The sequence below is a fragment of the Camelina sativa genome, chromosome 3 (assembly GCF_000633955.1).
Source record: "Camelina sativa cultivar DH55 chromosome 3, Cs, whole genome shotgun sequence".
NCBI classification, from domain to species: Eukaryota; Viridiplantae; Streptophyta; class Magnoliopsida; order Brassicales; family Brassicaceae; genus Camelina; species Camelina sativa.
The window spans coordinates 10135986-10150067 of NC_025687.1; the positions used below are offsets into that span (position 1 = coordinate 10135986).

At 29.0% G+C, this 14082-nt stretch overlaps 3 protein-coding genes across 3 annotated transcripts in view; all 3 read right to left on the reverse strand.

The window, feature by feature from the left end:
* LOC104776332 lies at positions 1344–4028 on the reverse strand. Its single transcript, XM_019242364.1, has 12 exons — positions 3963–4028; positions 3556–3810; positions 3313–3468; positions 3123–3220; positions 2907–3032; positions 2752–2823; positions 2513–2620; positions 2322–2423; positions 2085–2202; positions 1800–1868; positions 1608–1714; positions 1344–1419 (listed from the first exon to the last, which is right to left on the reverse strand). Exons 1-12 carry the CDS (start codon positions 4026–4028, stop codon positions 1344–1346), a joined length of 1353 nt encoding a protein of 450 aa, XP_019097909.1.
* On the reverse strand, positions 10659–12988 carry LOC104776333 (agamous-like MADS-box protein AGL104). Its single transcript, XM_010500373.1, has 10 exons — positions 12707–12988; positions 12489–12542; positions 12347–12376; positions 12219–12237; positions 12066–12127; positions 11901–11928; positions 11755–11816; positions 11358–11621; positions 11020–11188; positions 10659–10912 (listed from the first exon to the last, which is right to left on the reverse strand). Exons 1-10 carry the CDS (start codon positions 12889–12891, stop codon positions 10775–10777), a joined length of 1011 nt encoding a protein of 336 aa, XP_010498675.1. The 5' UTR covers positions 12892–12988; the 3' UTR covers positions 10659–10774.
* The window catches only part of LOC104776334 (zinc finger CCCH domain-containing protein 15 homolog), a 1380-nt gene continuing 763 nt past the window's right edge, over positions 13466–14082 (reverse strand). Inside the window, exons 2-3 of the mRNA XM_019241608.1 lie at positions 13900–14051; positions 13466–13689 (exon numbers count right to left, since the gene is read on the reverse strand). Of these exons, the coding sequence (XP_019097153.1) occupies positions 13917–14051 (135 nt within the window). The 3' untranslated portion in view covers positions 13466–13689; positions 13900–13916. The remainder of the gene's footprint in view (positions 13690–13899; positions 14052–14082) is intronic.

Genomic DNA, 14082 nt, shown 5'->3' on the forward strand with positions numbered 1-14082 from the left:
AATATGTGAAATTTTAAATTGTATTCAAAATATTAATTTTATTTTATTTGATTTTTTTTAATCGAATTTAGAGTTCACACATTTCATTTTGTAATACAATTTATTTGTATATTTTCATGATAATAAAATTAGATTTAATTATATGCACTCAATCCTAATGAGTGCATTTATAACTTTCATATAAAAAATGTGCATTATATCAAATTTATATTTTACTTAATTTTTTTCAAAAACTAAAAGTTAATAAAAAATAATTCTCAAAAAAAACTAATTTTATCTCATATTTTGAAAAAGTAACAATATCTTAAATATATTTGTTTCATATTTTGTAATCTCATACGTAATAATTTTACTACTTGTCCAACTAAAACTATACTAACATTATCATAAATTAATCAAAAATTCAAAGACGTTATCATGAGAAAATTATTTTTTTTAATGTAAAGATGATTATCTACAATATTTTTTCTTTTAGGATTAATAATTGACAGTGTAGTTTATTTAATTATGGTATTATAGTAATTAATTGTATAATTTTCTTAATTCTTTTTCTTATAGAATTAGTGATTTAAAATTAGAATTATTATTATTTTTTATATACATATATGAACTATATTTTTATATTTATTAAGTTGTTTAAATTTTTAATTTCTTATAAATTATAAATATGTTAAAACAAAGTTTTTGTATAACACATGACAAATCATTAATTTTTAAAATTGACATGTGTCGCTAAATTACTAACTTTGAAAACCAAGGTTTATAGTAATAACATAATATTAAATAAGTTATCAAATCATTCACCGATTGAAAAACTTAAGAAAATTACATTAATTTCTTATTTTTCTTATATTATGTTAATCCCTAATTTTAACACATTAAATCTTTTATACTTTAATCACTTTTATGTATAACTTTCTTTTTACTATATGATTATAATAAATAATATTTGCAATTTAATTGCAAATATTTTACTTATTAATTGCAATTAAATTACAAATATTTTCCTTATTAATTGCAATTAAATTGCAAATATTTTTCTTATTAATTTCACATATTTTCCTATGGAAATTAGTAATTTAATAGATAACTTTCCTATTAGAGTTAGTGATGTAATAGATCACTTTTGGTTTTCTATACTTTTCAAAAATATTAATTGTAATCCTTTTATTTTTAGGATTTTTTTAAATTTTCTTATAAATATTAAATAAAATTTCTTTTCATATATATCAAAATATTATCGATATACTTGACACATGTCGCAATTACATGAATTACTAAATTTGAAAAGTAAGGTTTATATAATAAGATTTATGAGAGAATTACCATTTCCATTAAAAAAATCAAAAGAACCTCAAATGAGGATCAATGGCTAATCCAGCACCTGCATAGCGTGGATCATATACTGTATTTGTTAACCTGCAATAAGAAGTAAATATATAAGTAATTACTAAAATGTATGGTTTGCTTGGTCTAAGTTTTGTAAAGAACTTAGCCCATTTTACCAGACTATACCAACTAGTTTTAATTTTAAGAGAGCTAGTATATATATACCCACTGATTACTGATATGAATTACTTATAGTTGAAAATTTGAAATAAACAAACCTTTCTTCATGGTGATTGGCCCCATTTGAACTCATATTTCCATCTTGCCAAGAAGATATAACCGATGAAGCTGCTGCGCTTGTTTCTTGAAACGGAAACGTGATCCTCTGCAATAGTTAATTTGTTGTCACACTTCTATATATGTTTCCTTCGAAAAGGAAAATGATTACTTGTATAAAAATGCATGTATACCCTTCTTTTAGATGAAGAACCTTCATTTTCAAATTGATCATAGCAACTGCGTTGTCTGAAGCCTCCACTCTGAAATAGCCAAACACCATATTTTCATAACACAAGCGTTTAGTAAAAGGTGTATATAATAATATGTTATTTGTCTTGTAACAAATATTGAATAATTAGTTAATCTTTTAATAATACAAAAACTTATTCACATTATTTCAAATGCTTATGTTGCTCATTCTTCAGAGTAATTCACATGCAATCCTATAATAAGATTAGAAAGAAAAAAATCTTTACCTGTTGGATCAATGAGTTTCTGTGTGAATTTTGATATTGATTGTAGAGAGTTGGGTTCAAAGCCGGCATTGATGTGCCTGTAACATGTTGTTTTCCCTTGTCTTGTGGGCAATAAGGCCTAAATTATATACATAAAATATCATGATATATGTAATGTATATACTAAATTTGACAATATATATATATATATATATATATTTATATTTGTAAAGCATGCAAAAATGAAAACTTGCTTACCTGGGAGGGGCTAAGAGGGTTTGAGTTGTAGGTACCAAAGCCATGTTTTTTGGTGCAGTATTAGTCAAACTTGAAGACGTAACACTTGGATATCTCCTGGGTCTGATAGAATTTGAGAACAATATATCATCAAACGTTAGATCATATGAAAAAGTTAAGCAAACATATGTATGCTAAGAAAATGATGTCACCTTCCACGGGGCCGACGAGGAGGGTTTACCGGGCTTGGTTTTTGGAAAGCATAAGCCACTGAGTCGGGCTGATATGACGTTTGCGTAAATGGTGAGTAGTTTCCTGACCTATAAAAAGCATTCGAAAATTCTACATTTGTGGGTGATTTAATTCTTATAGAATATATAAGAAGCGACTAAACAAAAATAAAATATACCTCTGTAGTGTAAGAGTGTTGGAAATCATGGGAGTACAATACTCTGGATTCATTATAGTATTTGAAGCCGAGGCATCAGGAAATAGGCATTGGTTGTTGTTTAGCAATGTCCCCCTACAAATTTATTAATTGGAAAAAGATTAAGTTTAACAGCAGTGGATATTTTAAATCTTGAAAACAATAAAAAGAAACCTTACACTGATGTTGCGGTAGACGACATGTTAGAAAATTTTGGTAGTTGCATTTTATAATCAGTTTCATGGATATGTATGATTTGTTCAAGTAGTGACTCGTTGTGATCAAATTGTTCCTCCTGATGATACCTGCAATATTGATTACTATTTGTGTTATTATTAATTCTAAGCATTTTTTATATATTTAAAGAGAGAAAAAAGAATTTAGAAGTTCAATACAGAGAAGGTTGAAAGTGATGCTCTCGAAGGCCATGTTGAATTAGATTGAGATTTGTGGGTTCATTAGCTTTCTCCACTTCTTGCATATTACTCCTCACCTGACTCATCATAATATTGAATATTCTGAATAATATAAACATTTTTTAATGATCTATTAAATAAAATATAGAATTATAGAATAAGTTTGTACCATTGTTGAAGCATATGGCTCGTTAGAGAAACAAGGAATTGTTTGGGACAGTAAAGGTTGTTGATAACTCTGCCCTAGAGTTCCATGTTGTAAGTTAATTGGTTGTAGTCCGCTGTACACACTTTCTCTTTGGCCACCGCTTAATACACAAGACGACTGCAAATTTACAAAAATTAGTAAATTATATATGTGAAAAGTCTGCAGAACAGATTAATTCAAGATTGGTTTGTGATTAGTTCTTACCATGTCATGAAAGTTTTCAACGGTGTTGAAATACTTAGAGTAATCCTCCTCCTGATGAAAGCTTTGATTTTGTGGTACTATAGCCGTTTGTTGTTCAAAGCTTGGAGTTCTTGTCAATGTCCCTTGATCAGTGTTTGAATTCTCTACTAGTGGTGAAGAGAACACATCATTTGTGGCGGCAGAGAAAGGGACAAGTCCAACCAAGTTATTGTGCTCATTTTCTGAAACCAGCAACGAAGAATTTCCCACACAATCCTACATATGTACGTAAATAATGTTATTATTATAAGTTATTTTTATAATCCGCATAACATATATGCTACGTATACATTAAGACACAACAATTAACATGTGAACAAAAAATATATTATAATAAAAGTCAAACACCGAGAGATGAAGAAGTATACCGTGAGAGCACCAAAAGTGTCTGGCAAGTCCAAGAAAGAAAATTCCAGATCGTCGCTTGGAGCCATTCTTAAAAACTGCATTAATATTCACAATCAAATTAACGTATTTTGTATGGTTAGGTTACACAGAAGAAAACTATAAAAACATTTTTTTTGTGTGGTAGTACTAAACTGTACTAATCAATTGATCATAAACACGTACATCATACGACATATGTATATTTGCCATACTAATCAACAAGTTGAAGACAATCATGAGATGATTTTCATATATTTTGCTATTTTTTCGAATGGATTTGTAATAACAAGTGTCATTCGATATTTACAGCATCAATATCTTAATTCAAACCCATCTCCTACATATAATTGAGAAAAAAGTGACTAACTAAAAGCTTAGATGTGACCAAAGTAAAAGTGGGTATGCATTTTTTTTTTTTTGTGGCTATACTGCAACCGGTTGGAAATAGTTTCAAAATTAGTTTGTAATGAAAGCCTTATAAATTCATTCTTAAAAGCTATATGTATTTTCATTCATTCAAATGAACATAATTTGATATCATCATCATCGAAATTTCCAAAATGTAAACTGATAACAAAAAATTTGAAGAACAAAAGACTTGTGGTTAAAAACTTGTTTTAGAGTTGAGTATATATGACATGAAAAACTGAAAGTTTTATTAACATTTTACAGAAAACTATATGAATCTTCAATTTATAAAGAATGATGGATAGATCCTCAATAAAAGACAGGAATTAAAAAACTCACAAATGTTTGATTCATTTGTAAAGATGATATGAACTAAAGAAGATACCTTTTACAAAAAGAAAGACGACCAGATATGCTCAAGGAAACGACGAGATTGCGAAAACAAACAGATGTATCAGATTGGGGCAGAGGTAGCGGATGGATATATATTGGAAGAAGCATACACTGTTGATTGTTTAGTTTGATAAAAATGATTGCGTTTGGGTTTAAAGGTATGTTATTATCCCAATTTGTTTTATACTTGATTCAAGTTAAGGTATATGTATACATACATATATATATATATGTATAAATATATAAATATAAATGACGAAATATATATATACACAAAAGGTAGTGTTTAGCTCAACAGTAAATGCAAAAAGAAAAACAGATACAAATTTTGGTTTGACACTTTCATTTCCTTTGCAATTATATTTTACAAGTGATTTGTCAAAATACTAAGACAATGTGTTTTGAAGCAATCATACCTTTACTCAGAAAAGATAAAAATAGTTCAAATTATAAAATTATTTCTTTTTACATTATTGGTGAAAATCTTGATTTTAAGTTAAAAACCCCAACAAAATTATTATTAGATTTCTTTCCTCAATTAGTATATATACATCTATATATCATACATATATATCTTATTTTAATAAATTGACATAAATTTATCCATTCATATACAAACAGATGGAATTATCTAAATATTAGCATTGCTTTAGCTCATTGGTTGGATTGAAGACAAATGTCACGAACTTATAGTAATTTGATATTTTGCCTTCTTGTCCAAAATAAGCATTTTACCTTGACATTCTAAAATGACAAAAAACGAATCTATAGAGATTTGGAGACATTGTATCTTTTTTACTGTGACACGTAAAACACATTGTATCTACAGTTTTTAACTAGGAAATTTTTTTTAAATTATATGTTGACACCTTTACTATTAATCTTTCTTTATCTAAATAGAAAATAATAGTATTTTAAAGAAAACAAATCTTGCAATTATTTTTCAAAAAAGAAAAAGCTTGTATCATTTTTTATGAGGATACTACATCAAGTGGTAGAAAAAAGCTAGAACAAGAATTTTAGCCAATTAAGGAAAAAATCTAAGCTTGTTAAGAAATATCTATCTTTTTTTTTTTTGACAAACATATGCTTCATTTCATTAACACTAAACACAAAGACTCATAAACACAAGATCATTGTTTAAGTTACAGCAAAGAAAAGCAGTCAATATAACAAAGACATAAAAGTAGATAAGAGTCATCGAGATTGTAGACTTGAGAGCTATGAACCGATTCCTTGCAAGAGAGTTGGAGCCTGTGAGATCAAGGAATAGCAATGCTTCTTCCTTGAAGTATTGAATACTTCGATAGATGAAGAGATGGCCACTGTCTTGGATCGAAAACCAAGCGGCGTTGAGAAAACTAAAGCTGAGAACATCATCGGAATGAGGATGTCTACCTGAAGGAGAGCTTTGCCAAAGGTTTGAACATGGTTAAATGTGCTATGGCTGAGGATAGTTATAGGGTTGGTAGCGGTTTTAGGTACATAATTGAAACTCTTGAAGGTGTTGTGGTAACCTCCACTACATTGAGTTGGGATCATAATGCCACTAGTTTTCAGGTTCTTAGGCGAAAACTTCAAAAAGTTGATGAAAAACGGTTTAACAGGCTCAAGAATAAGGCGGGTTAATGAAAGGAGCATAAAGACACATCGGTAATCACAGTTCCATATGGACTGGATCATAATACCGATTGTATTCAAGCTGCTAACTCCAAAGGCAGAATCCCTAGGTGATACTAACAACAGGTTGCTTAAAGAAATCTTTAACTAAGCTAGCAACAATGATAGTTACTTATCCAAATGCAGTATTCGAACAATAGATTCCATAATTCTACACAAAGATTGACTAGAATGGGAAAGATTTGAGTTCCGATCGAATCTGGATAAAAGCTAAGAAAACTCTTGTGGAATATCTTGTGTAAAGAAATATCTATCTAATTTATGTTATTTTCCGTCAATTACAAAATAGCTTTTTCTTTTTGCATCATTTAAATGGAAAAACGTAGCCATTTGTTGGTACTGAATGACAAGAAAAATATTCCGTTGTAAACTAATGCAAACAGAGCACATAATATGATGAAGAATAAAATTGTAAAATAGTAGTGCTATAATAAACTCTAGAGCTTTTTCTCAAATTAAAAACTCATATAAATTTCTATCACTTATGTTAAATAAAACATTTTTGTAACATTTTATCCGAGTCTATATTATAAATTATAATATTTAACGCAAAAACAAGATTAGTAGTATGATAAGCCATAATTCAATAAACAAAATACAAAAGCTGTAAAAAGAGATATGTTATTCCATAATTTAATTCACAATTTAAAGAAAAAAACCGTCGAAATTAAATCATACTCAATGTATTAAGCTTACAAATAATTATATGTGTTGATTTTTCTATCTTTTGTTTAATTGATTAAAATAAGGGAGAAAAACTAGATTTACCCAAATTAAGAGTTTAATTACTAAAATAACTCATAAAATGTGAGGGTTATATGGGTTATTTTTTTGCCTAAAATACCCTTTTTGCTTTGTTAGGAAAAAAATAAAGTCAAATTTACCTTCCCATAAATTTTTTTAAGAAAATTAAAATATTTTCAAAAGTCTGTCGGACTAGTTGTGACAGTCTATGATAGATTTATTTTTGCACAACCGATTTATTTTTGTATGACAGATTTTTTATGACAAACTTATTTTGGACGACAGATTTTTTAACTACAGTTATGACATATTTATAATTGATGACAAATTTATTTTTCATGACAGACTTATTTATAAAGACACCACAGACTTTTACAATATATGACATATTTGATATAATGTCTGATAGATTTATTTTACATAATTATTTCCGATTTATTTTATTGATTAAAATTTGTCATGTTACGACAGATTTTTTTACAGAAAAATAATTACTAGGTTGACCTCTATTGATAAAAATATGTCATTTGATAACAGATTTATAACGTTTTTAAAAAATTGCTAAAATGACCCATATGAATATCATATGTTATGGCAGATTTGTTTATGTTATGACAGTTTTTTGTTGGGAGGTTTACTCAAATAGCGTAGAAAAGGTCAGAAATGACTAGAATGTCATTTTTTCGGAATATTTAATGACATATAAACCCCTTAGGAGGTGAGTTAGGAAAAAAATTATGAGTATGCCACTAAAAAGTGTTGTATCTCATTGTTTTTATTACAACTGTTCAAAGTTTTTGGGGGGAAAAACTCCCAGCTCATTTAATCTACATAACGATAGAGAAATTATTTATGACAGATTTATTGGCTAGAGTTTTAAAAATGAGTAGATTAATTTGGTAGAGAAATATCAGTGATGACAGACAAAATAAAAGCAAGGAGAGTTATTGTTATCGGTAGAGATATTGGATAGATATATTGTAATGATGATAGAATTAGGATTTTTTGATAGAAATATTACTACATTGGTGACAGATTTAATAGGTTTATATCGAGTAGCATTTTTGTTTGACAGATTTATATAGTCATTATGACAGACATATACACTGAGATAGATTTATATGACATATATAGTTTTACGAGATGGTAGATCTTTCCAGACGGGTAGATATAACTAAAAGTGATAGATTTATGAGTTAATGTAGTAGTAGACATATTTCTTACTGAAATAACAAAAGTTAGGTAGAGTTATAGATATAGGCGTGATAGAGTTAATGTGTTTGACAAATTTACATATATATAGACCTGATAGAGTTATTTAATTTGTGATAGATTTATATTATTGATGTTTTAGGTCAAAACAAAGCATTTTACTAAATATGCTGCGTTTTTACTTCATATTAGGTTTATATATGATTTTAATTGATAATAATATTGTCAGATAAGGTAGTGCAGTGGTTATAGGTCGTTTAAAAGTGTTTCAAATCTATGGTTCGAACTTTAGCAGTTGGCAAAAAAAAATTTTGTAAACCTTAATTGAAAAGGGTAAATTCTTAAATTGTTCAGGTCACCTTCTTCCAAAAAACCCTAGCGGCCGCTACACATTTCCTGCATTTTGTTCTTCAGATTTTTTGTTTCTTTTTTTTCCGTCACTTTCTCTCATTTCTTGTCCAAAAAGCTTAAATACACCTTTCATTATGAGTTTTTATCCAAAATTTTAGTAATATGAGCTTTTTCTGAATTTTTAAGCGATTTTGACTAACTCACGGCGGCTAACCTCTGCCTCCTCGCTGCGTTAACGGCCGCCGTCGCCAAATTAGTTGCTAACCTCCGAATCATAAGATTATCACCTGATGTTGCAAAGAATCTAGTGATGGTTTGATGCAACGAATCATGTTTTTATTCATGTGTTATCCAAGACAGTTTGTATTATGCAAATTGGGACATGTGAACAATTAAAATGATTGGAAAATCTCCCAAAACCAGTTCAATCCTAAACATTAAAGTTGGCATTTTAATCGAATCTATCAGAGAACTATAAATATTTACATGCATATTTGGTGTGATTCTTCTCTTTAATTTGCTCTTATAATATGAGCAAAATAATTTGTTTATATCTTTGATTTTAATCCTTTTACTTTTTAACTAATGGCATGAAGTATATAACAAAAAAAATTAAAAGGTTTATTTTTTAATTATAATGGCATGACTGTAAATAACAGTTTAACCTAAAGCTTTAATATCTTTTCCAAAATATATGTGTTGTTTGAGTATGGTTGGAAGTGTTGTTTGAGTAAATAAACAACTTATAAGTGTTGTTTGAGTACTTTTCTCTTTTTTTTTCCCTCCAAAATTCTGGTGTTTGATAACAGAGTTATTAGACTCATATAATATTGTTATTATATGTTTATTTTAAGTTGTATTTTTCAGTAATATTGTTATTAATTATATGTTTTATAAACATATTATGAATCATATTTTTAAACTCATATATTTAAAGCATATTTTATACATTTTTATTTTCGTAAATCATATTAAAAAATTAACATCATATTCAAAATCATATTTTTATGTATTATATTATATTTTCATAAATTTTATTTTAACATTTTTTATATACATTATTTTTTAGTTATAATTTCATACATTATATTTTTTATAAAACTTATTTCAACTATATAATCTTAAACTTCAGATTTTTACATCATATCTTTATACATAATATGTTTATAAACAATTTGAATATTATTTTATAATTTATACTTTAAATCATATTTTATTTTTATATATTATATTAAAAAATAAACATCATCTTTTTAATCATTTTATATTTTTAATTAATCGTATTTTAAATCAAAATATTAAACACTCTAATTTTTAGGTTTTTTCGTTTTTTTCAAAAAAAAAAAGTACAAAATTTCTGGGTTTTTAGTCATTTTATATAAAAATGGTGTCATTCTAGTTATTGGATATGGTGGAGTGTTAATCTAGCAATTAATTGCCAAATTTGTGTCAAACTAGTATATTTTCACTTAAAATAAATGGTATTGTTTTTTTTGGTTAGGAAATAAATGGTATTGTTGTTAGACACTAAAATTACCTGCGATCAAGTCGGTTCTAGACACTAGACTGTCTAGACATGTACACTAGCTAGTCACTCTATACAATTATGTCTTGAGAGATTTCTAAAGTCAAAAAAATCTATTTGGATCGAAAAATATCAAGATACATACATATATTATATCGTATGATATAATATTTCATAATGTGGATCTTCTTAAAGAAAATGATAGATTTGTATTACAATTTACAATTAAGTCCAAATAAGACCGTGATTTGTTTATCCCCTAGAATCCGTGATTGCCTAGAAAAAACTTATAAATATCACGTAAAAACAAAAATTATAGAATAGTGTTGCCAAAAACGGTAAACAAATATATAACTCGATTGGTCATTTTTTTCCTCATCTCATGACAACAAGAAAACTCCAGTTTTTTCTTTCTTTCTGAGTTGTGTAGTAAAGAATATGAATAAAAAATGGTATTACATCAATAAATATTATTTGAGATTATTGGCTACTGAGCTGAGAAGCCCTCGTTTCATAGTCGGAGACTTCACGGTCAGCTTGTGCCTCCGTCGTCACCGCCGGAATATCACCTTGCTGAGCTGGCATCATCTCATCTATACTAGGACCCACACCTCCATGCTGGCACATTGACCAAAACATATGTCAATATCTTTAGTTTTAATTTAAAGTATTATAAAAAAATAAAAGAAGTTAAATTGTAATTAACTATGCAAAGTTGCAAACACCTGTTGCTGCTGCATAGAAGCGAATAAGGCTGATGATGAATACGTCTGAGCCCACTCAGGGAACATTTCACCGTTGTGGTTTGTTACGTGGCATTCACTCATGTTGTTTTGGTTTGAGCTTGAACTACTTCCTTGCAACAATGGTTCATACATTGCCGACGATAATTCTCTGCCATTTTTTTATTATATTTTTTATAAATTGAGTCGAAATGTATCAAACTATCACAATGCTTCTTGATTGATTAAGGTATAAAAAAAAAAAAAATTGTTTTTATATTTCCAAAGAAAATAACAATTGATTAGGTAAGCTTAGGAAGACATGAGGAATATGTATGTACCTGAGTTGATTGGAATGGGCAGATGCATCAAATAAATGGGCTTGATTGTGACCACTTTCAGGCAACCAACCTTCAACGACATCGTTTACAAAAGGACCAGCAATGCTTTGTTGCATAGTAGATGCTTCATAAGAAGATAAATGATGGCTGCTCAAGAGGTGATCTCGCCGTTGGAGAACATGTGTTAAAGTGTCGAGAAGTTGCTTCTCACAAACTTCATAATCCTCCATGCTCGTGAATCTTACTGGATCTGGTTCGTATCTCCTGCTCATTTTAAGGTCATATGAATTAAGGGATCATGGAATGAATTAACATGTTTTATAAAGTATATAACATGTTGGCAAAAAAAAAAAAAGTATATAACATAGAACATTTTTGAGTTTGTCGTATAAATTACCTTAGTTCTTCCTCGGCCATTTGGAGTTGTTGTTGTAACCTACAAACTTCACGCTGCAGGTCCTAAATTTTTACGAGTGAGACTGTTAAACTACGTAGAGAGAAATGTATATCGCTGTGATGGAGAATTAGTTAAAGATTAGTTACCTCGACGTCGGAGTTGATAGCTGTAGGGCTTTTTTCAATATATATACGAAAGAAAAAACAGTTTAGTATATAGTTAGATGAGTATTGCAAGAGTGTATATTGATGAATTAATATACGAAATCATAAAATTGAGTATAACAACAAAACATCAAGGAATTTACAGACTTCGTAACTTGAAGAGCGATTTCATTTTCAGTCTTGAGTTGCTGCAAAATCCTTAGCAAACACTGTCACATATTAACATTATCCTAGATTAATAATTAAACTAAAAGGCCAACATAACGAGGGAAAAAAACTAATCACTATGATTAGACGAACCTCTTTGCTTTGAATATCTCTGCAAAGAAAAAAGGGAAAATAAATAAATAATAAGTAAAGCGACTAAAAACAAAAATACTTTAACTATATAATTATGTAATGTAACCAAGACAAAATGTGATACATACGGATGTCTACTATGGTCGGGCAAATAAGCACTGAAAAAAAAAAATAACCAAAAGTCAGAATTTACTAATAAAAGTACAATTTTAAAAGAATCAGAAAAGAAATTGTAAATGTAAGAAAATTAATTAAGTAGTGTTAGCGCACCTCTCTCGTTCTTGTTTAGGAAGATTAATGAATCTTGTAAAAACGTCTTCGATCCTGAAGAGATAAAAAGGATGATATGGTCCAGATTTAAGCAAAAATATAGTTAAGATGTATCAAAATAGTGATGATGATTGAAAATATTTATGTATCCAAACCCTAGAAAGCTAGCAAATGGAAAGCGTTAATAAAAAAAGGACGTAAAATGAGATGATATATACCGAGTTTTTCCGGAGAAGAGGCTAAGGCGATTGGAAGGAGAGAACATGATGAGAGCAATGTCGATATCACAGAGAACCGACAATTCATAAGCTTTCTTAATCAAACCATTTCTACGTTTTGAGAACGTAACTTGTCTATTCGTTGTATTCTCTATTCTCTTGATCTCCAATTTCACACGACCCATATTGGTGAAGCAAGAAGAGATTTCGATTCATCCAAATCGTAAGTTGATATAACAATGCTGATCGATCATTAAGCTACCAAACTTCCGAAAGAAAGAAGAAAAAAATGGTTCGAAATGATAATGTTAATATAAGGAGTAAGAACAAAAAAGTGCTAATATTTAGGCGAGTTAATAGGAACTAAAAATAGAATGTTTTGACTAATTAAATTCCCTCTCTTGCCTCGTTTCGTTGTACTGTATCAATGTATCTCGTTTTGAGATTTCTTTAAGCTTACTGTACTCCTTTTACATCAAAATATTTGGATTAAACGGGGATGAGATTGGTAATTTTCATGCTTTATTTAAGTATCTATGTAAATTTAAGGTAACAAATTCAACATTACTTTACGATCATATATCTAAGTCGAATTTAATGTGAATATCTATCTTGAGGATTGCAACTTATGGGTCTTATCAAAAACCAGAAAATAAACGAATTAGACAGAGCCAGCCATTACAATCACAGCGATTACGATCATATCAAGTCAAAGCGTTTGTTTGGTCTCTCAGCTTATATTGATTGAAAAATGCTTCAAATCAAAACCATATAAGAATTCTCAATTTGAGGAGATGTAAACAACCAACAAATTTCCAATAAACAGAGCCGACGAGTAAGTCACAATGAGGACTAATTTCCTGATTTTAACATTTAAAACAAAAGTGGGAAACATAAGAGTACACTACTACAATAACAAAAGAGAGAAACAGAGTTTGGATCACAGATCACCGAGGAAATGCCATTGGTAGTGTCTGAATCACCTGAAACACTCAAACACATATAAACAGACAACGTCAGAGATAATGCAGTAACTAACAGATCTTTAGTTAGTTTCTTGAGAGATTAAAAAAAGAACACAACACTGGTTTCATCAGATCACACTCAAACCAGTTCCATTTTTCATGAACTCAGATTGCTAGTAGTAGTAGACAACTAATGGTTTCTATGCTATGATGGAATGGCCTCTGTACCTGTGAAGAAGTGAGAGTCAATGGTGAGTATCGTCGAAAACCCAAGGCTCATGCAAGAAAAGCTCACGACCGTTCATTAGGGCACGGCCAGAAGCTATGTCCTCTTCACGTTTCCTTGCTGCTTCAGCTTGTTTAGCTAACAACTCAGCATCCTTTATTACAAGAAAAAAAAAAAAAAAAAAA